Below are 22118 nucleotides of genomic sequence, written 5' to 3'. Positions count from 1 at the left end.
GGACGCCCGCTCCTTCGTCCGTACCCTACCCAACCCCTACCCTACCCCTACCCTCCCCGTACCCTATCCCTTTCCTACCCCTTTCCTACCCCTATCCCTTATCTCACGCCTATCCGACCCCTACACTACCCCTACGCTTCCCTACCCGTACCCTACCCTACTCTATAACTTCTCTATCTTACTCCTACCCTTAGCAAAATCGGTCCAGCCCTTCGAGAGTGGTGCGATGACCAAGGGAAATAGATACTTCTATGCTAATAATATAAAGAGGTAAAGTTTGTGTGGTTGTAGGAGGTAATCTCTGGATCTACTGGACCGATTTGGAAAATTGTTTTATTCACACGGGAACGGGAACTACGTAAATGAAAGCGCGGGGCGTCATATAGCGGAATTTCTGCGTCTTTTAGAAATTTTGAAACATCTCCGAAACTATTTAACTAATTAACATACTGTACAGAGCAAATATTATCTCCATAATATCCTTGTGATTATTAAATAATTTATTTAAATAAGGATTAAAGTTTAGTTGTATAAATAATGACGTAAACCTAAGTATATAAAATTAATAATGTTTTAAACACAAAAGGTACTATATCTGCTAATATATAGAAGATAGATATATGGTGTCGCGGACTTTTTTGTAGAACTTTTAAAGATACATAAAGTCTCTATACATTAATTTCAATTTTACACAGTGGTTAAGGCAGCGCATGCGAATAAGTTTCGGTCCGACCTGTATGACAAAAACTGTGTTAACTCGGCTAATATATATGATACCAATATAGCCTATAGCACTCCTCGATAATGTAGCATTCTATTGGTAAAAGAATTTTTAAAATAGGACCAGTAGTTCCAAAGATTACCTCATTTAAAGAATGTTACAAACTTACAAACTTTACCTCTTTATAATATTAGTATAGATATAGAATATAGAATTACCCCATTTAAAGAATGTTACAAACTGACAAACTTACAAACTTTACCTCTTTATAATATTAGTATAGATATAATAATATTTTTCATGACATAAATGGTCTCTAGAGGTATTGTGACGTCATCAGTGCGGCCATATACTTTGTGTGCATTTTTAATCAACTCAATAAAAATATCGCCAATTAACAAAAGGTAGAGACTGAACACGCCCGGCAAATTAAAAAACTACTAATCTTTATTATAAAACGTATATGTAAGAAAAAACTACATAGTGAAAAAAAATTAAATAATATTTGCACTATTGTTTTGGGAACCGGTAAAATCGACTGACAAATTTAAAACAAAATGAAGGGCTAATTTCGTTTTAAATTTGCCGGTCGATTTCAGTCTCTATTTTCATCAGTCAAACTCCTAAATATAATTATCTCGATGGGCCAGACTAATCGGCTTAGCTCGAAAGTATTAGCGTTGTAGTCTGTGGCTTGCCTTGAGAGTTTGAAATGAAAAGCTAGTAGGTAGATTTGTGTAGTGTGTACTTTTTCACTGTCACTGTTACGTCAGCGTCAATCACGTTAATCTGTTGCTGTTGTCCTGTGTATTTTAGGTAAATCTGTCATTTGATTTAATTAAACACATAAGATTAAATTATTTTGTAAATAGTAATTGTATTAATATTTTAACTGTAATATGTAAGATAATATTTTACGAATCAGCACAGATATCTCCAATAACTTATTAAAAAATATTTACGGATAACATTTTGACCATTTTACGCACAAATATAATACCTAATATTTTTTCTTATAATTTCCATGGTTTCGAAAGTTTTCGATACATCTGAATTTTCTTAAATTTTCTATTGTTTCTCTTGCATTGTCTTAGTGTTGGTTACCTGGTTGGTTTCACTCGTTTACAGTCCAGTCATCCCAATTTCAGAACAATTTCTTCTCACAAGTGCGTGAGCCCAATGTGGGCTCACAGTCAATCATATTAAATGCTGTTACATGTGTTACTAGCGCATGAAAAATGAGGCAATCAAAAGAGGAAATTTATACAACAACTCAATGTTAGTTGTGGTCAACAACGAACGTAAACATATAATACCTAAATATCGTCTACAATGTCGAGTTGTGTGTTCAGAAAGTGTAAAAACTATATAGACATAAATATATTAAAATGGAATTAAAGACAAAATTGTGCATGTGTGCGCTTAGTGTTGTAGCCTATTATTTGGATCACTTTTTGCGATGATTTTGTAGGATTTATAGTATAAAATTACCATTGCTCTCAGTAGGTACTTATTAATAGTAATTTTCTTTTAAATTTTTGAAGCATACTTATTAGTATAGTTATTTTGGTTTTGCGGACTTTTAAATAGGGATTGGTTCTTATAAAAAACCTAAAAACAATACAGAATATCTCAAAGTTAAAAGATAACAATGTCCATGACAAAACCTCATATTTTCTAGCTCACAAGTCCATGAACCCAAAATGGGCTCATGTAAATTTCCAGTCCATGAGCCACGTGGAAATTTTATTAAAAAATTAAACGAACGAAAAGTCGTTTTTCTGATAAAGTTTATATATATACAATATAATTATTATTGTTATGTATTAACCTATTTAAACTTTGGGGTGTTTTAATGTCGATATTTCGACCCAGTTGCATGGATCGTGGTCACGACAGGACTCAATATAATTAACTTATAAAAATAGTTAACGTCACGACCTTTTGTAGGGACTTCTAAACATCACGATATCCAGCGAATCCCTGCAATTCACTTGGTGTCGTCAGTCTACCTGGTGGAGGGTTGACCAACACTGCGCTTTTTAGTGCGCCATTCCAGCATTTTGAGACGCCAACGTCCATTGGCTCTTCGAACTTTAGTTAACTTAATTAATTTAAACTATATCTACTGATTTTTGCCTTTACGTCTGTGCCTTACGGCTGTGCATAGCAACTTTATAAATATTATCAATTATCAACGATCCACTAGTCACTACAGAGCTATGCCTCCTTCCTTATAGGACTGTGGATATGGCGCTTAGGCCCACCAAGCTGCTTCAATGCAGATTGGCAGGCTTGTTATAATATCGACATAAGTCAAAAACCAAGATGATCATTGTCATAACCCTTAACTAGGACTAGAAACCACTTTAGGTTCTCTTTCGCATAAGCGAGTAATAAGTAAGTATTAGGTAAGCAGAGTGTGGCAGGTGATTAGCGGAAGAGACGCGGGTTCTTGAATATCTATATTCTCAGTATTGGAGATAGAAGGTATCTTTTTTGCTCACAAGTCACAACCGGTGTCGAAAACTGGTTTGTATAAAAAATGTAATGCTATACGTATGTAGGTAGAAGATGCCATATCGAACTATAATTCTGTTATTTCTGTAAGTATACTTTGAGTAGTCCGTTTAATAAGAGACAAAGTGGAGTAAGAAAATTAGTCACAGTCATAATGACTTTCTATATACTTGCTTCGACAATTTACGTCAAACTTGAAGCTTAGTTAGCTTAGAGTCCGATTTATTATCTCGATGTACAATTAAAAACTTGAGCCACTAAATTAAAATATTGAAATGATTTATCTTTTTGCGATTTTAAATGACCATGACTATCATGTGGCAGGTCATAACGTTGTTTCAGTGAAAATCGCACTAATAGTACTTATTAAAACTAATTCCACTTGAAGTAGTGCCTAATGTTCTTAATCATAAACGGATATACATAAATAATTTATTGAATACCGCAATTGCTTATTATAATATCTAAAATATTAACTTATATTTACAGCATATTCTATAGACGTATTTTAAGATAGTAGCATCACGCCGTATCATTTATCAGTTTTCAACCTTGAGCGAAAATTATCACTTCATGCTCATGGAACATGAACATGATGTTACTCGTACTACAATGTTACAATGTTGGTACGTTTACTAAAAATCTGTAAAGGAGCTTGGATCATATTTCATGTCGACTCAAAATCCAAAAAAAGAAGGCGTCAGAAGAAAAATAAATCTGAGTTCAGATTTGTTTTTGAAACATCGAGTTTTCCTTGAAAAAAACCCGTTTAATGTAAATTTTAAATACTTAAAAAGTTTTATCTAAACCGTCAACTTCATTATGGAGATACATATTGTATAGAGATATATTATGTACACGTATCTATAATAAGTAGATTAAGTTATGTAAAAGAGTAGCTCGTTTAAATATATTTAAATTTTCTCGGGCAGGTACGATGTTCACGGATAAAGTTGTGCTTATTACCGGTGCAAGTTCTGGGATTGGAGCTGACAGCGCCAAAGAGTTTTCCAAACTAGGAGCAAATGTTATAATAACGGGAAGAAATAAGTCAAACCTTGATGAAGTATCTAAAACATGTGAAGAAGTTTCTCCGAATAAACTGAAACCTTTGGTTATTATTGCTGATATTAATAAAGAAAACGATGTTGAAAATATCATAAAAACCAGTATCAATAATTTCAATAAACTTGATGTATTGGTAAATAACGCTGGTGTGTTAGAATCGGGATCTATAGAGACCACGTCTCTTGAACAGTACGACAGAGTTATGGGCACTAACGTGCGTAGTCAGTACTATTTGACCATGTTAGCTACTCCGCACCTTATTAAGAGCAAGGGAAATATTGTAAACGTTTCTAGTGTAACTGGCATGAGATCTTTCCCAAATGTCCTTGCCTATTGTATGTCGAAAGCAGCAGTGGATCAATTTACTAGATGTGTTGCTCTAGAGCTTGCTCCAAAGGGCGTTCGTGTTAATGCTGTAAACCCTGGAGTTATCACTACTGGTTTACACAAAAAAGATGGATTGAACGATGAACAATATGAAGCGTTTTTGAAAAAATGTGCAACTACACACGCCCTTGGTAGACCTGGAGAAACAAAGGAAGTAACTTCAGTTATCGTGTTTTTAGCAGGCGAAGGTGCGAGCAATATTACAGGAGCTACCTTACCCGTTGATGGTGGCCGACATGCAATGTGCCCTCGTTGAACGATGTTTATAAATAAAATTTTTACTAAAACAAGTTTGTATTTTTTTATTTCATTACAAGCGGATGACCGCGACTTCGTCCCCCTTAGACCTCTTTAATCCAGCCTCTACAGTCTAACAGTAGTATCACTGTAAAAATGGGGTAACTCCTCTCGTTATCCCAACATTTCCCTTCACTGCTCTGCTAGTGATCATAGCGTAATGAAAAAAATACTATACCTGCCCAGGAGTATGAAGAATAATTGTACCAAGTTTCGTTAAAATCCGTCGAGTACTTTTTGTTTCTATAACGAACATACAGACAGACAAAAATTCTACTGATTACATTTTTGGCATCAGTATCGATCACTAATCACCCATTGAATCATTATTTTAGACATATATTTTATGTACAGAATTGACCTCTCTACAGATTTATTTTAAGTATAGATTATTGTAAGTAGCAGGACAATAAATTATCTTTTCAGTCTAATTAAGACAATAATCTCGAGTAAAATTTATTTGACCAAAGTAAATGATAGCACAAAATGCTCTGGGTAACTTTAAACATTTTTTGTGCCACCACGAACTCGGTACATTATTTTAAAATAAGTAACTTTTTGTCAAACAGGTAAGATGTTTTCGCAAAAGGTGGTATTAATTACTGGTGCAAGTTCTGGAATTGGCGCTGAAACTGCTTGGGAATTTTCCAAGCAAGGCGCCAGTCTTGTTCTTACAGGAAGAAACAAACACAATTTGGACATTGTTTTAGAAAAGTGTGAACAGATATCTCCAAGCAAATTGAGACCTATAAAAGTTATCGCTGACCTAAATAATGAGAAGGACATAGAACACATTATTGATATTACCATTAAACATTTCAAAAAACTTGATGTTCTTATCAATAATGCTGGTATTTTAGCAGATGGTACCATTGAAACAACATCGTTAGAGCAATATGATAATATTATGAAAACTAATATTCGTGGACCTTATTATTTAACTATGCTAGCTACGCCGTACCTGACGGAAAACAAAGGAAACATTGTTAATGTTTCTAGTGTTGCTGGATTGCGAGCATTTGAAAATACTCTTTCTTATTGTATATCAAAAGCTGCCTTGGATCAATTCACAAGATGTGTGGCTTTAGAGCTAGCCCCAAAAGGCGTTCGTGTAAATGCTGTTAATCCTGGCGTTATAATGACTAATATACATTTAAGAGCTGGTATGTCACAGCTGGAGTATACAGAGTATTTAAAAAAATGCAAAGTTACTCATGCTCTAGGTAGAGTTGGTGAAGCAAAAGAAGTATCATCTGTTATCACATTTTTAGCAAGTGATTCAGCAAGCAATATTACTGGAGCTACTTTACCTATTGACGGAGGTCGTCATGCTATGTACCCGCATTAAAAAATACATTATGTTACTAGCACGCGCGTAGTTTCCACTCCTGTGGGAAAACGGGGATAAAACATAACCTACGTACTGAGTGATAATGTAGCTTTATAATAACAAAATATTTTTTTAAATAGGTCCAGTCGTTTTTGAGTTTGTTCGGTACATACAAAAATACAATCTTTCCTCTTTATACTCTTAATATTAGTGTAGTTATAAATGTTATTGATCGTATGTAGAATCAGAGAAAACCAAATAATATAATGTGATTTAGTTAATGTTTCTTTTATTAATGCATTTTTAGTTTTGTTTAAATACTTTTCGAACGTGATTTATATTTTTAACGACGTGACGTTAAGTTGTGTTGTGTTAATTTTCGCACGACTGTACTTTCCATGATAATATGAAGTAAAGATAACATTATCATTTTATATACAAAAAGTGTTAATATTTTTCTGAATCCATTCGTGCTATCCGAAAGGTGACAAACAAATAAAATAAAATCGAATAAAAAAATATTAAATATGATAAAACAAAAAGTATTCTAATATAACAATTCGGCTCCCAACGCTCTATCAAAGTATATAAATATATGTTTTATTTTTACACATGTGTTAAAACTTAGGTGAGGAGTAACCCATTATCTAGATCGAGAATTAGGCGTTAAAATTTGAAGTGACAATCGAATGAATTTCTTTATCTTAAAGGTTTACGAATAATATGTGTCTGGTAATTTAATCATACAGAAATTATAAATCAAGTGAACAATGAAATAAAAAAAACAGTGTGTTTTCATTATTTTTCTAATATTTCTAATCTGTCAGTTTCTACTTTTAATGCTGGTGTAACGTGGTGGTTTAAAGATAAAGATAAAGATAAATATACTTTATTTGCACACCACAAAGACAAAAACAAGTGAAATAAAAAACAAATTAGGAAGAGATCAGCATACAAAAGGCGGCCTTATCGCTAAGTAGCGATTTCTTCCAGGCAACCTTCGGTTTAGGAAAACTTAAGGACATCAGCAGGTGGCGTAAAGCGTAGGTTTAGTATATTAAAAAAAAAAATTATATTCATTATTATTGTGCCAGAGACAAAACTTAAATAAGATGTTTACGCAAAAGGTCGTTCTAATTACTGGTGCAAGTTCGGGGATTGGTGCAGAAACTGCTTTGGAGTTTTCCAAACAAGGTGCAAATCTTGTTCTAACAGGGAGAAATAAAGAAAATTTAGATATGGTCTCAAAAAAATGCGAAGAACTATCTCCTAACAAATTACAACCTACTAAAATTGTAGCTGACATAAATAACGAGAAGGACATTGAAAACATCATCGGTGTAACTATTAAACATTTCAAGAAACTAGATGTTCTTGTCAACAATGCTGGCATTTTAGCACATGGCTCAATAGAAACAACATCTTTGGAACAATTCGATAATATTATGAAAACCAATGTTCGTGGACCTTATTATTTAACAATGTTAGCTACACCCTTCCTTATTGAAAGCAAAGGAAATATTATTAACGTGTCTAGTGTATCTGGACTTCGATCATTTGAAAATATGCTTTCCTATTGTATATCAAAAGCGGCATTGGACCAATTTACGAGATGTGTAGCTCTTGAGCTCGCTCCAAAGGGTGTTCGTGTAAATTCCGTCAATCCTGGTGTTATAATTACTGATATACATTTTAGAGCTGGCATGTCGGAGCAGGACTATGCAGAGTATTTAGAAAGATGTAAAGTTACTTATGCTCTTGGTAGACCCGGTGAAACGAAAGAGGTGTCATCGGTAATCACATTTTTAGCAAGTGACGCAGCAAGCAATATTACTGGTGTTACTTTACCAATTGACGGTGGTCGTCACGCTATGTGCCCTCGTTAATAATATTAGTATATAGTAATAATAGTATTATCATTAATATTCATCAGTTATTGTGTCAGTAAAATCTTTCAACGTAATCATCTGCGACTCTACTGGATTATTTACTTCTACGAATAAAACTTATGCTTAAACTCTTTAAGTTAAGGTTAAGAGGTTATATAATATTTTTCACTTCATCATTATCAACCCATATTCGGCTCACTGCTGAGCTCCAGTATCCCCTCAGAATGAGAGGGGTTAGGCCAATAGTCTACCACGCTGGCCCAATGCGGATTGGCAGACTACACACACGCAGAGAATTAAGAAAATTCTCTTTTCACTTATTCTTAATCAAATAAAGTACCCAGTGTACTATAATAAATTATACTGTATATTATTTATTGTATTACTAATATTTGTAAACCCATAAATATTTTGTTACTGTCTTATGCTTAAATAGTGCAGTGTATCGAAATGGATATTGAATGCAAGTTTTAGTGTATTTTATAGTATTTTTAATATTTTCTTGTAAATTTTAACTGAGATAACGTTTTTTTTACTATTTTTGTATTGTTTTGTATTGTCAATGTATTGTTTATTATTGCAAGATTATTTACATTTAGGTATGTATAACTATTAAAACCATGTTATGACAATGTTAATATTTTTTTAATGTTGGCTTCTAACAACTGTGATTAAACTAAACAGTTTTTAACCTTTATTTTTAACACACTCAACAATTTTAACGGCCTCGTCGACTATTGTTTTAGCTGCCTCTGCCAAATTTTGAGTAAAACATATTATGGTATTATCAAGGTGACCGTCAATTGAATTTCTAGCTTCAATGTGCTGAAATTAAATAAAAAAATATAAAACTTCTTATGCGCAATAATTAAGGTTTTGATTGAAATGCCCTCGATTGAATTACTGCATGCACTCTTGCCGTGCATAATATTGTCGCTGTTTCGATTAGTTCTAATCTAAGGTAAAAAGATTATATACAAGGGATTATATTTACAAATAAAAATTGATGAATTATTAAAAGTTAAAACTAATATTTTAAAATGTACCTTATAATTAACAATAGATAAAACTAATATTTTAAAATGTACCTTATAATTAACAATAGATAAAACTAATATTTTAAAATGTACCTTATAATTAACAATAGATAAAACTAATATTTTAAAGTGTACCTTATTAGATATGTTCTGCGCTTCGTTTTCTATTTCCGTAATGATTTCATTTTGTATATCATTCAAACAATTATCATTATTTTCCTTACAAGTTGTGCTAATTTTAGTATGCACATTCGCTAAAAATGCAGAGTCATCTATGTCGAGTAAAACGTGGTTGTTTTCTATGTCTGATAGCTTTTTCAAATTGTTAGATAGGCATGTTTTCATATTTGTAGCTATGGTACTGAATACTGTTTTAATATTGTTTCTGTTTTCCTGTGAATAAAAATTTACTTTGATAAACTACCTTTAACAAAAAGCATATTAAACTACATGTTTCTTAAGTCCAATTAAGTTTCAAGTATTAAAATACGTTGCGGCAGCCGGCATTGCTTATCAAAATCGAACTTGTATTTAATGGATCTTATCTAGCGTCAATCATGATTGTGTTTGATTACGTCACACACTGCTATCAACACTAATATTATAAATGCGAAAATAAGACTGTCTGTCTTTTTGTTACATTTTCACTGCTAAACCACTAAACCAATTTGTATTAGAGATAAAATTTGACCTTTTCAGCCCACATTGGAGCTGAGTTTTAAAGATTAGTAGGTAGTTACTAGACCTATTACTGTCTAACTGTCTCGTCAGTCGAAAAGTTACTCAATGTGGCTTCGTGTCCTGGGTTTGGGTCATGCTTCGGTCTATGAAATGTTCACCTTTACTTTCTTCCAAGAGACTGCTCGAAATCGAAAAATTTTCAGTGCTACATCCCCCATGCATCGAAGAGAATGTTAAGCCGTCGGTCTTTATCAATAACTTCTAATCGGGAACGTTTAGGACTTTCTACATTATCATCCTAAGTCCACCAACTAGCATTGGAGCAGTGTGGTGGGCCTAAGCTTCAAACCTCTCTTCCAATATGAATGGCCTAGTAGTGGGCCATTAATATTGGCTTATAATGTTGAAAGTCTGTGTTAATACACCTCTCATACTCTTCGTGATAATGAATAAGAAAATACTACCTAAGTACTCACCTTTAAGCAATCTCGTATTTTGTCACCGGACACTGTAATTTTAGTAACTGCACTCTCGAATTCATCTTTCAGTTTATTAAGGCGTTCAATCACTATCTTGTTTAGCTTTTCAATCCTCTCTTTTTCTTGTTCTACCCATCTCTTAATCTTGGTGTTTGCATTTTGTGCTGCAACTTTAAAAACCTCCCAAGCAACTAAAATACCTTTCTTAATCTTATCTTTTATATCCTTTAAATCACGTAAATCAGTATAGTCTTCAGAGGCCTCTTTTAAATCTACTAAATCATGATTTTCATCGAAATCGATTTCATTTTCAGATTGTATACTTTGCGCTGCGTTCTTTGAAATAAAATTTCATTTTATTCATGATAACTTTACAACATTTGTTTAATAAATTTTACTTTAAATTTACTCACCTGTGCCCAAATGACCAGAACTATTGTTAGAAACAGAAAACTACGCATCTTGGAAGTATAAGAGTGTTTTTAATTCTTTATTAATTTTATTCGTTTATATATAGCCAGTATCCACATATTTCAAGTATGTACATTACCCACATTTATTGTTATCGGGTAAATGTGTTTGTTTTTTATATTAACTAAATATAATGAAAATAAATAGTGGGGAAATCCCTAACAAAGTGCATTAGAACAACACTTGAGAAGATAATGAAAGAATTATTTTCTTCCAACCTGCATCGACTTTGTACAAGCTAGGATTTATTTTGTAATCAAATAGAATTCTTAGTCATATGTGTTGTATTTGAATTTGTAGTAAATATCTATTTATTAAGACTTTACTTTCAATAACCCATAGTCAACCTTATGAGAGGGGTTAGGCATATAGTCCACCGCGCTGGCCCAATGCATTCACAAGTAGAGAATTAAGAAAATTCTCAGATAAGCAAATTTCCTCACGATGTTTTTCTTTCACCGTTTGAGACACGAGATATTCAATTTCTTAAAATCACAGGTTACTTTAGTTGGTGGTTTGTGCTTAAAATGCATGAGCATTTGGAAAGTTAGAGGTGCATGCCCGGACCGCCTCCCTAATTCGACGCCCTCTAATTCGAAGACAGAGGTCACACTCACATCCACTGGGATATCACGGCTACTTAATATAGGGTTTGAGGTTTTAAAATAAGCACTAAGTAGGTATTGTATTACTTATTATATTTTACAGAATAATTTAACATTTATTTGAACTCTGTTGAAAAAAAATCATTAATTAGACAATACATTAGGTATGGAGAAAATGGCAAGAGGTTGCAATTATTAAGCCAACACATTATTGCCTGCAAGTGAAGAATACACGGAGGAAGCTGAGCAGGTGCCAATCTGTGCCACGTATTTCGCCGAGGTTATCCCAGCTGTCACGAGACGCATACCGGCACAGACTTCCAGTGATGCGGCTAACGTTGCAATGGCTAAGTTGATGCGAGAAATCTGAAAAGTATGTTCATCATCAACCTATTTTAAGGGCCCACTACAGGGCCAGGCATACTTCATTTAATCAGGCATAGGAGAAGGGATTTGGAACTTAGGCCTACCACGCTGCTGCAACGCATGGTTGGTGGGCAGTGTCGGATTAAGGTACCTAATACCTTGACTTGAAGTTTGCCGTGTTTCATAATCAATTATTATGGGGCTATCTGCCATTGACCCTTTTTTCTGATGATAGACTAAAACACGCCCTTATTAATTTTTTTTATACTTTACAAGTTAGCCCTTGACTACAATCTCATCTGATGGTAAGTGATGATGCAATCTAAGATTGAAACGGGCTAACTTGTTAGGAGGAGGATGAAAATCCACACCCCTTTCGGTTTCTACACGGCATTGTACCGGAACGGTAAATCGATTGGCGGTACGTCTTTGCCGTTAGGGTGGTAACTAGCCACGGCAGAAGCCTCCCACCAGCCAGACCTGGACCAATTAAGAAAATCTCAATCGGCCCAGCCGCGGATCGAACTCAGGACCTTCGTCTTGTAAATGCACCGCGCATACCACTGCGCCACGGAGGCCGTCAAAAAAGCAAATTCATTCATTATAGAGGTAAAAAAGCAAGCCACTCACCAATAACCCACTCTGGGTCAAAAACACAGCTCCCTGATATTCAATTCGAACAGCAACGCTCGCAAAGCATGACCCCGTAGCAAGGAATCCTGTACTATTTTCTCGGCAATTGTTCAATTCAGCCACAGCTTGGCTAGCGAACTCCGTAGCGTTTAACGATAATAGTCTTAGATCATCAACCATCTCCCGAATTTCCTTGATTCTTTCTTCAGCACACGCTTTGGATTTTTCTACAGTATCGGCAAAGACGACGTCGACTTCTTTCCTAAATGACTGAAAGCAGACTTTTTTATACATCTCAGTAAATCAAAGCTTATTTACGGACTTCTGCATATTAACGGAAGTTAACGTGTACGTTTACATTTTTAAAAATTAACTTAAAAGTTAATCAAATGTGATCTTCCTTAATTAACGATTAACGAGATATTGCTTTGTAAAAACCGTTAGTCGGACACCCTGTCCCTGTAACCAAGTGGCACGTCGATTCTCTTTCGATCGTAGAAAGTATCGACGTAGAAATAGTATCGACGTGCCATAAAATACACCTCAATATTTTTAATGGCAATGGTGTCAAGTTAAAACTTTTCTTTTTTAACGAATAATGGTCCGTCCGTTTTTTATTCCGATCTCGATAAAACAAAATGTTACTCTAGACTTAGTTTCCCTTTTAATTAAATTAGCTAGTAAATCCGTTTGGTAGAATCAGAGAATAGATAAAATAGTCAGACGAATATACTCTACCCTGAAAGGCCAGGTGTGAACCATCGCAAGCGTCTGTTCGGTTAGCTCATCTGTCTACCATCTTAAAGTTACAACTAAAGTTCAACCACAACTATGACCAAAATACAGTCATTAAGGGTGTCTGGCGAAATGTTTTCAGCAAGCAAATGTCTGGCTACTAAATAATACTACCTACTCTTCTGAGTTCTGAAGAAAAAAAACCTTTTAATCCAGTATACCTACCTAAGTAGGTACTGCCGCACGTAACTATAGTAGTAGGATGATGGATGAATCTCTAGTATAATAGCATTTAACTAGAGATCCATCCCTAAAATACGAGTACTATTATAGACGGTGTAGTTTGAATTTAAACTTGTATTGTTTTTGCTCCTTCACGTCGCAACTACTGGAATAGAGATAGATTTTAACCTGGATTACCACAAAGGCAATATTTTATCCGGGATAAATCCACGGAATCCACGGGAATTGTGAAAAAAGAATAATTTACGCTGAGTTTCTAGTTTACCACTAGAAAGAAGGAGGATTTGTAGGTTCAAGGTACCTATTTAGATAGATATTTACTTACATCTACGCAAGTTAGAACTCCAGTACCGGCGCCTGTGAACCTGTCGGTGACTCTTTTAACGGCTTTGTTGACTTGTTCTCTCAAACTCTTTATGTCGTTCACAATTTTCTCACTAAAGAGTTTCCCTTGTTCTTGCAGACCATCATTGAACTTTTTAGTGGCATCTATAGCGTCACGCGCTGCATTTTGCAGGTTCTGGACCAACTCCCTAATCAGTGATCTGATAAAGAAATAGCCAATTAAGTACTACCTAAGCTTATATTTTTAACCGATTCCGATTTATTGTGTTAAGTAGCATAAAAAAACGTAAATTGTTATTTTTGTCCTAAAAAGATTATGTACGTTTTTCGCAGATATTTACAATAATGGTCAGGACCGATGGTTTAACGTGCCGAGGCACGCGAATGTGAAAAGCTGAACGCGAATAAACACCACCCACTTTTCAACTTCAGGCTGAAAATTTGCACTGAAAATTTCTAAAAAAAGAAAAGCTCAGTATTTTATAGGTCAATGCCTACACCCGGGACCTGGGCCTTTAGTCGCTAACGCTTCGAAAAATCAAACGACAGGTCACGTGATCAGGTTGTCGATCGGATCTGTCATTACCATACATTTTTTACTTTTGGAAGCGTTAGTGTTTGTAGAAAGAGAATCGACGTGCCACTTGGCTATAGGCCCCGTTTGCCACTGTAATAGTACAGGCACGTCATGAGTTTTAAATCTTAATAACTAACACCTACTGCGCAGTATGATGCACAGCGGGACACTTTAAAACTCTTGCTCTGATGGTTTTTCACTTATCATACTTGATGGACCATCTGCTTACCTACCCCCATTTATTGTAATAAAAAAAAGAAAAATCAATTAGGTATAATGCATGCTACTTACTGTGCATTTCCAATGAAGTCAACCTCACGTTTTTGTCGCAGTGCCAAAGCATGGTCAGCTGGATTCCCCAAAGACGAAGAAACCTGGAAAACACAAGGCATAAAATTAGTAATTCAGTACTTACTACACTACTATACAGTACCTACAGTATACTTACTACTATAACTACACTACTTACAGGCTACAGCAGTTACCAAACCAAAAGTTACAGGGTTTAAATACCAATCTATATACAAGGTAGGTATTACATTTCATTCATCATCATCATTAACAGCCGATGGACGTCCACTGCTAGACATAGGCCTTTTGCATGGACTTCCAAACAACGGTTTCGAGGCACCAACATCCAGCTTCCCTGCAATCCGTTTGATGTCCTCAGTCTATCTAGTGGGGGGTCGACCAACACTGCATTTTCTGATGCGGGTTGGCCATTCCAGTACCTTGTGGCCTCAATGTCCATCGGCTCTTCGAACTCTGTGTGCCCTTCCATCGCCACTTCAGCTTTGTGACTCGCCGTGCTATGTCAGTAACTTTGGTTCTTTTGCGGATCTCCTCATTTCTGATTCGATCACGCACAGAAACCCCAAGCATAGCTCGCTCCATCGCCCGCTGAGTGACTTTGAGTCTTTTTATGATAGACACAGTAAGCGACCAAGACTCGCATCATAATCGCAAGTCTTTACATTATATTAAAACTCACCAAATACACGAAGAAAAACAAAAAAAATATCTTCATTTTCACTAGGTATTCCGCGACAGATTTTGGAAGTTATTGTGGTATACGAGCGGATTCTATGGTTTTTATAGCATAAGTTGCAAAATGCATTCTTTACATAGTAGCTGTTTAAGTAAATACAGATAGCTTATCATATTCATGGGATTTTAAGAGCACATTTTACAAACACTACAATTAGATCATAAATAGTTAAGAAGGCATCTAAGGCTAAACGTCTAAACGACTAAGTACCTACGTATATTTTGTTTCTCAAGTGAGTAATTTTCTAACTGGGTTTTTCCTGTGTGAAAATTAAATATCACCTAATTTAATCAGTAACTTTTAAGTTAAAATAAATATTTTGGAAGAGATAAAAATGGGTGTCTTCGTAAGATCTAGGTAGGTAGGTATTATAGAATAAGATAATAAAACAAATAGAGAAATACCGCCTTCAAACTGATCAGAAGGTAGCACATAGGTAAGATGTTATTTTTTGCTTTTTAGTTTAGGTTAATTTTAGAGTTGGAAGTCGGTTGAATTTTTTTTATTAAAATTTTTTGTAAGGCGCTGTCAATTTTAGTTCAGGTTTTAGCCGTGGGACTTCTTTCATGAAAAAGACTCCACCTACAGGAATTGAAACTTCCTAACCAAAATATTAAGGTGCTACTAATACTTATAGGACCAGTCTAAGGTCCCAGGTCCCAGGTATAGTACACACAACAATGTTGTCAAAATTAAAAAGTAGAATTAAGTTGCCTTATTATCCTACTTCCTACTAATATTATAAACGCGAAAGTTTGTATGGATGTATGTTTGTTTGGATGTTTGCTACTCTTTAACACTGCTCCTACTAAAGCGATTTGGCTGAAATTTAGAATGGAAATAGATTTTACTATGGATTAACACACAGGCTACTTTTTATCCCGATAAAATCCATGGACTCCCGAGATTCGTTAAAACCTGATGACTTTGATGGTATGAATGTTTGTTACTCTTTCACGTCTCGGGTACTGAACCAAATCACCTGAAATTTGAAGTAGCGATAGATTATAGTCTGGATTAACATATAGGCTACTTTTTATCTCGAAAAATCCATGGTCATTAAGGAATCTATTATACCGCGACGAAGTCGCATGCGTATAATATAAAATACAATATTATTTCCTAAACGGCTTACCTAAGCTTTGTACCCTTAACCTATGGCCTATGAGGAAGGTAAGGGTTAACCGTTGAGGTACCTATGAATATTGACATTCTTACTTGGTAATTAATAAATTAAAATAGAATTCTTAGTCTTAAAATTCATTTTATAGGTCGATGTAGCAGGTAGATAGATAGGTAATATGATAGGTATGCGTATTTATTTGCCGTTGTAAGTAAATATTAATTGTCCAAATAAGAGCCTGAGTACCTCTCACATTTCTTTATAGTTTATTGTGCTTCAAGGTCTAGCGCGATAAGAACTAATAAAATTGAGTAAATATACCTACCTACACAAGATATTTTTAAACATTCATAATTCATTAAAGATGTTATTTATACTGTACTACTCCCGATTTTATTTATAGGCATTGAATGTTTTTTTAAATTTAATTAGTAGAATAGTAAAACAACATTTTAATTACAATGTATATCAACTTTTTAATATTAAATTAGGTATTACAACTAATGATAGTTATTTGCATTTAATCTCGTCATAATTATTAGCGCCTGTGAAAAACTACACAACAAATAGTACAGAGTGCAATTTTAGTTTACAACTAATGTAAGGCGTAAGATTTTTTTACAAGCAAAACATGCATTTTTACAAGCAGACATGGCAGTCTATTTTTTTAGTTTTCTTTTCATCTTGTGTCTGGATGACTGAATGTCCAATATATAAATTTTTAATGTATCTTGAATTTGAACACTCTGCCAGCTGTAGGCTAATGGTTAATGGCCCAATAAGCATTGGCGTATCTAGGATTATTTCCTAGGGTGGGCCCAGGTGACATGCTGCTGAGGAGAGTCGACACAAAATATAGAAATTTCGTTTACTGTGTTAATGGATGCTGGCATCTGAAACATGTCTTCTACTGTTTATATTGATTTTTCTGTGTATATTTTGTATATACGCTTATGCCAATAAGGGATTCTCTGCAGCACTGTTTTCAACAGAGATTCGAGATCGGGGACGGAAAGATGTTACCACTTATTTACTCATGACAAAGGTTCACTACATGATTCAGCATCATTGACGCTAGTCGCTATAACTACTGTAACGATATCGCTAGTACGAGTTTCGAAATCGCCTTTATTTCCTGAATCCTGTCCCTATAAAAATTTTAATAAAAAAAATTCAACCGACTTCCAACTCAAAAAATAACTTTAACTAAAAAGCAAAAAATAACATCCTACCTATGTGTTACCTTCTGATCAGTTTGAAGGCGGTGCCAAGCCAGTGATGTTTTAATTAAATACGTTTAAACTACAAAATTTCTGTGGTTACTCCAGAAACAGCTTTAATTAAAACACGACACTAGCTTGGCACCGCCTTCAAACTGATCAGAAGGTAGCACATAGGTAGGATGTTATTTTTTGCTTTTTAGTTAAAGTTATTTTTTGAGTTGGAAGTCGGTTGAATTTTTTTTATTAAAATTTTTATTTTTTTATTTTTAGTGTTAGCATACCCACTGCGTGTGTACCGTCACAACCTATCTAAGTGGAAAGTTCTTATCAATACAAAATTATCAAGTCCAAACAAAAGGTAGCTACTGTGAACCGTCGAGGAGTTCTCTTCACTGTCCCTCGTCTTCATCACCAGACCCTTAATACAGTCACAACCCATATAGGTGGAAAGTACTCATCAATACAAATTAATCAAGCCCAAACAAAGGGTGACTGCTGTAAATCCTTGACGAGTTCCATCGTCTGTGTGTCGGCTCCATCATCAGACCACCTCCAGCCTTCATAAAGTTGTAGTGGTTTAAAATACCTTATGAAAACACTAACAAACGTACTAGCCGTCTTTACAACTTTCGAAAGTTCCCCTCAATTTCTCCAGGATGCCATCATCAGATCCTGACATGAAAAAAAATGGGACCACCCTGGAAGTAAACCCTACAAAACAAAAAAAGAATTTTCAAAATCGGTCCACAATTGACGGAATTATCGCTGGACATACATAAAAAAAAAAAAAAAAAAAAAAAAACATACATACAGCCGAACGTAGAACCTCCTCCTTTTTGGAAGTCGGTTAATAAAATAAGAAAGATCGAGGTGAACTCTCAACTCGCACTTGCGAGTTATGCAAAACATAGCTCCAGTTCCGATTCCCGATTTCTTAATCTTAAAAAAAGTATAATAGATACCTATTAGTATAGTTTTTTTTAATTCCCGGAAGACGTAGCCTTTGGACGTAGTGTAGTACCTACATGTCCTAACGCACAACGTTTTATGTATTATGTAAAGGGTCTTCAAGACAGAAGAAACGCATTGTTAAGTTGAGGGATTGGATCCTTGAAATCGACTCTCTCCGAAAATCAAATCCAAATAGTTGCATAACGAACTTACCTGTAGTAGGAGCATGAGTTGAAAAATATTCAGCATTTATAAAATGAGGAAGATCTGGATATCGCACTCTCTCGTCCTCATTATCATCATCATTATCAAATCAGTCGATGGACTTCCATTGCAGGATAGCATTGCCTTTTGTAGCGACTTCCAAACATCACAATCCTGAGCCGCCTGCATCCAGCGAATCCCTGGGACTCGCTTGATGTTGTCAGTTGACCGACACTGTCGTCGCAGGGTCGTCATTCCAGCACCTTGGGCCTCCAAGGCTGTTAGCTATTCGGACTATGTACCCCGCCTAAGCCACTTCAGCCTCGGGATTAGTTGAGTTATGTCGGTGACTTTAACTGTTCTACGGATCTCCTCATCTCTGATTGGATCACGCATAGATATTCTGAGCTTAGCACGTTCCATCGCCTGTGTGACTCTGAGCCTTCTTATTAGCTCTCTTATGTCTGTCGTCCTACTTAGATAATATTATGCAATCATAGGTAGGTGTACAAACAAAATTTGGTATGTGTATTTTGTATCAGGGCAGCGAAGACAAGCGATTTGCTTTTATAATCTACTCAGTTTGATATGTTTACTGCATACAAATAGCAGAGTCATTATGCGGGCCTTTAAAGTCGACGTCCGCTGCTTGGCATCAAAGATGTCAGGCGTTGCATAACCTTTTCATGTTATATTCAGAGAATAGCTTTTTGTTTTGAAGGTGATTTTATTTACCCCGAGTACACTCGGGTATAAATAATACATATAGGTAAAAAGCTCTTTGCAAGTCAAAGATTCGTGGTGATTTTACTGATAATAATTAGTGATGCGCCGACTAGTTGCCGACTAGTCGGTAAAGCCGACTAATCGGCAAAGTCGCCGACTAGTCGGTAAAGCCGATTAGTCGGCAAAAAGCACCGACTAGTCGGCTTATTATTTTGTATGTATTTCTTAATAATATTATGTATTGTGGAGGTAAACATCTTTACTAAAGATTTTTTTTTGTCATGATTAAATTTTAAAACAACTCTTTAACTTTCATTAACAAAAATAGTATTAATAGTACAAAAAAAATATTTATCATGTCACTTGCTTGGAAAAATTACTTTTGCTCAGCTATATCAGCAAGCAATTAAGAAAAACACATCGATACACTCGCAAGCGAATTGCGCTTAAATCAGCTGTATCTAAACATAGCTTTACGGAAATCCCCGACCTGTGATCGGCATTGACGACTAATCGGCCGACTAGTCGGCATCTTTGCAACCGACTAATCGGCTAGTCGGCTAATCGGCAAAAATCATAGTCGGCGCATCTCTAATAATACTAATTGACTTTACTTTCTTGCACACTATACAGCATGACAGACAGAATGTAAAATTAAATATAAAAATAAATGTTAGAACGTTGACGTGTCGTCTATCTATGATTTTTGTTTGTGATTCATAAGTGAAGTGGGATTTTCAAAATTTTTTCTTGTGTAATAATTACGTTTTTTTAAAGAGCAATCTACTGTATTTTTGCAGGATACTCGATAATACCAGCCTTCTAAGTAGGTGAAAGAGACACTTGACTTTTCATTAAGTGAAAAGTGGTTGAATAGAATCAGTGGAAATAATCCAATCTGACATTCGACCAAAACATGATAGTCAAACAGGCCGGGTTCGAATCTCAGGTGTGTGAGTGACAAAACTTGGTGTCGTCCTGTGACCCCAGTCAAGGATGTTAGTAACACAAGTCGTGAGGGCACCGAGACACCGTTCCGCCCCAGTCGCTAAATTATTATCGGAGTGTGACGCTCAATGAGAAGTCACATATTATACCTACACCGTTACAACTATCATAATCATAGTCATATCTTCTACTACGTAACATAGGTTTATTGCGAAAATATCTGTCTGTTTTAATTTTGGTTTTAATATTAACCAACTCGTTTCTACGTTTCGGAGCATATCTAGGAATTTAGTGAAATTGGCGACTTTTTCGAAAAGCAATAGATACCTATCATCTCCATCTGTCATAACACCAATGGCGGATGGCGGTTCAAAAAATGTTTCTTCTTTGGTAAAATCTTGTTTTTAGGTTTAAATAACTAGAATGTTTTAATAGGATAGGCCGCTTTTCCCCTATACCCAGATATTTACAGCTTCATTCACAGGGGCAGTTGACGGCGTTTCAGCGGCAGTCGACGCCATTTCGATGGCAGCCACGTCATCGACTGCAGTCGTCGGTAGCGGTCGTCTCTGCCCTTGGCATCATGCTGCTCGTGTAAATGATCCCTTATACCCACTACGCTGCTCTAAAACAAGCATAGGATGATGACATTCTTCAACTGATTCTGTCAACGGACCTACGACTCTACGAGGCCGTTTATCCGCAAGCGAAAACAATATTCCCCATTTATCTATTGCGAGAGTAATTTTGCAATGAGTTCTGATCTTCACATCCTTTATTGATAGAGATAAAAGGGGTTGGGAGGTCGGTCGGAGAACGAACCATTATAGTGGTCACATGACTGAGGTCACATGACGGCGCGGCATTGTTTGTTATTTACATAGCGGCTGTTATGTGACGGATGCGTTCGCGTCAAGACTCAAGTGGACACTCGTAGCAAGGTTATCCATCTTTAGATAATACTAGCTGATCCTATGAACTTCGTGCTGCCTTGCAGTGGCGTAGCGTGCTTTGGAGGAGCCATGTATCAAAATTAATTGGAGGCCCAAATTAAGGGTAAAGATTTCTTATAAAAATGCTCGCCATAAATGAATGTATGTTTCCAACTTTTGGGCTTACGCTTAACCAGGGAAAAAGGAGATTCCTTTTTTACTTTTGTAATTTCTGAAGTGAAAACTCTGCAGGTTTTTCTGTTTTTACCGGGAAGCACCAGATTACGTTTTACTACTTTTTGGTACTTTCACACTTAAGGGACCCCTGTAGCCCGGGGGCCCTGTATCATTGATACGGCTGATACCTTGATAATATTTATAATTATTTTGAAGCAATTGTTAATGCCTAACTGCCTGCTAACAGTGTGGTTTCCTAATCGGCTTTACTTCAGGCTTTTATCGCACTTAAAGTCGCTGCAAGTCACACATCGAACACATTTAACAGCAATAAATATATCGTGTCCTTACACTATACACAACTATTTTGAATTGTACAATACAATTCTACAATTCAAAATA

At 35.5% G+C, this 22118-nt stretch overlaps 4 protein-coding genes across 4 annotated transcripts; 3 read left to right on the top strand and 1 right to left on the bottom strand.

Annotated features, from left to right (window-relative positions):
- The first annotated feature begins 1380 nt into the window (after positions 1–1380).
- Positions 1381–4986, top strand: LOC112042841 (3-oxoacyl-[acyl-carrier-protein] reductase FabG-like). The gene is made up of 2 exons (XM_024078012.2): positions 1381–1537; positions 4174–4986. The coding sequence occupies exon 2, from the start codon at positions 4179–4181 to the stop codon at positions 4950–4952; it is 774 nt and encodes a 257-aa protein (XP_023933780.1). The 5' UTR covers positions 1381–1537; positions 4174–4178; the 3' UTR covers positions 4953–4986.
- A 35-nt stretch (positions 4987–5021) lies between these two features.
- LOC112042842 (3-oxoacyl-[acyl-carrier-protein] reductase FabG) lies at positions 5022–6347 on the top strand. The gene has a single exon (XM_052884517.1). It carries the CDS (start codon positions 5568–5570, stop codon positions 6339–6341), a length of 774 nt encoding a protein of 257 aa, XP_052740477.1. The 5' UTR covers positions 5022–5567; the 3' UTR covers positions 6342–6347.
- A 702-nt stretch (positions 6348–7049) lies between these two features.
- On the top strand, positions 7050–8718 carry LOC112042882 (3-oxoacyl-[acyl-carrier-protein] reductase FabG-like). The gene is made up of 2 exons (XM_024078068.2): positions 7050–7181; positions 7371–8718. The coding sequence occupies exon 2, from the start codon at positions 7436–7438 to the stop codon at positions 8207–8209; it is 774 nt and encodes a 257-aa protein (XP_023933836.1). The 5' UTR covers positions 7050–7181; positions 7371–7435; the 3' UTR covers positions 8210–8718.
- Positions 8719–8868: 150 nt separating this feature from the next.
- LOC112042877 (uncharacterized) lies at positions 8869–14776 on the bottom strand. The gene is made up of 8 exons (XM_052884800.1): positions 14676–14776; positions 13788–14007; positions 12482–12754; positions 11687–11851; positions 10823–10879; positions 10407–10745; positions 9385–9642; positions 8869–9037 (listed from the first exon to the last, which is right to left on the bottom strand). The coding sequence occupies exons 1-8, from the start codon at positions 14774–14776 to the stop codon at positions 8900–8902; spliced, it is 1551 nt and encodes a 516-aa protein (XP_052740760.1). The 3' UTR covers positions 8869–8899.
- Between the last annotated feature and the right edge of the window lie 7342 nt (positions 14777–22118).

Source organism: Bicyclus anynana, chromosome 12, assembly GCF_947172395.1.
Source record: "Bicyclus anynana chromosome 12, ilBicAnyn1.1, whole genome shotgun sequence".
Lineage (NCBI taxonomy): Eukaryota > Metazoa > Arthropoda > Insecta > Lepidoptera > Nymphalidae > Bicyclus > Bicyclus anynana.
The sequence above is the reverse complement of the archived record's forward strand: the minus strand, read 5'-3'. Positions and strand labels throughout refer to the sequence as shown.

What these genes read in the sequence shown, in the direction of transcription:
- LOC112042841 (XM_024078012.2), top strand. Translation starts at nt 4,179, where the DNA reads ATGTTCACGGATAAAGTTGTGCTTATTACCGGTGCAAGTTCTGGGATT.
- LOC112042842 (XM_052884517.1), top strand. Translation starts at nt 5,568, where the DNA reads ATGTTTTCGCAAAAGGTGGTATTAATTACTGGTGCAAGTTCTGGAATT.
- LOC112042882 (XM_024078068.2), top strand. Translation starts at nt 7,436, where the DNA reads ATGTTTACGCAAAAGGTCGTTCTAATTACTGGTGCAAGTTCGGGGATT.
- LOC112042877 (XM_052884800.1), bottom strand. Translation starts at nt 14,776, where the DNA reads ATGCCTTGTGTTTTCCAGGTTTCTTCGTCTTTGGGGAATCCAGCTGAC. An exon ending in GACTTCATTGGAAATGCACA is followed by an intron (nt 14,008 to 14,675) that starts GTAAGTAGCATG and finishes TTTCTTTATCAG; the next exon opens with ATCACTGATTAGGGAGTTGG. An exon ending in CGCAGAACATATCTAATAAG is followed by an intron (nt 9,038 to 9,384) that starts GTACACTTTAAA and finishes ATTTAATTTCAG; the next exon opens with CACATTGAAGCTAGAAATTC.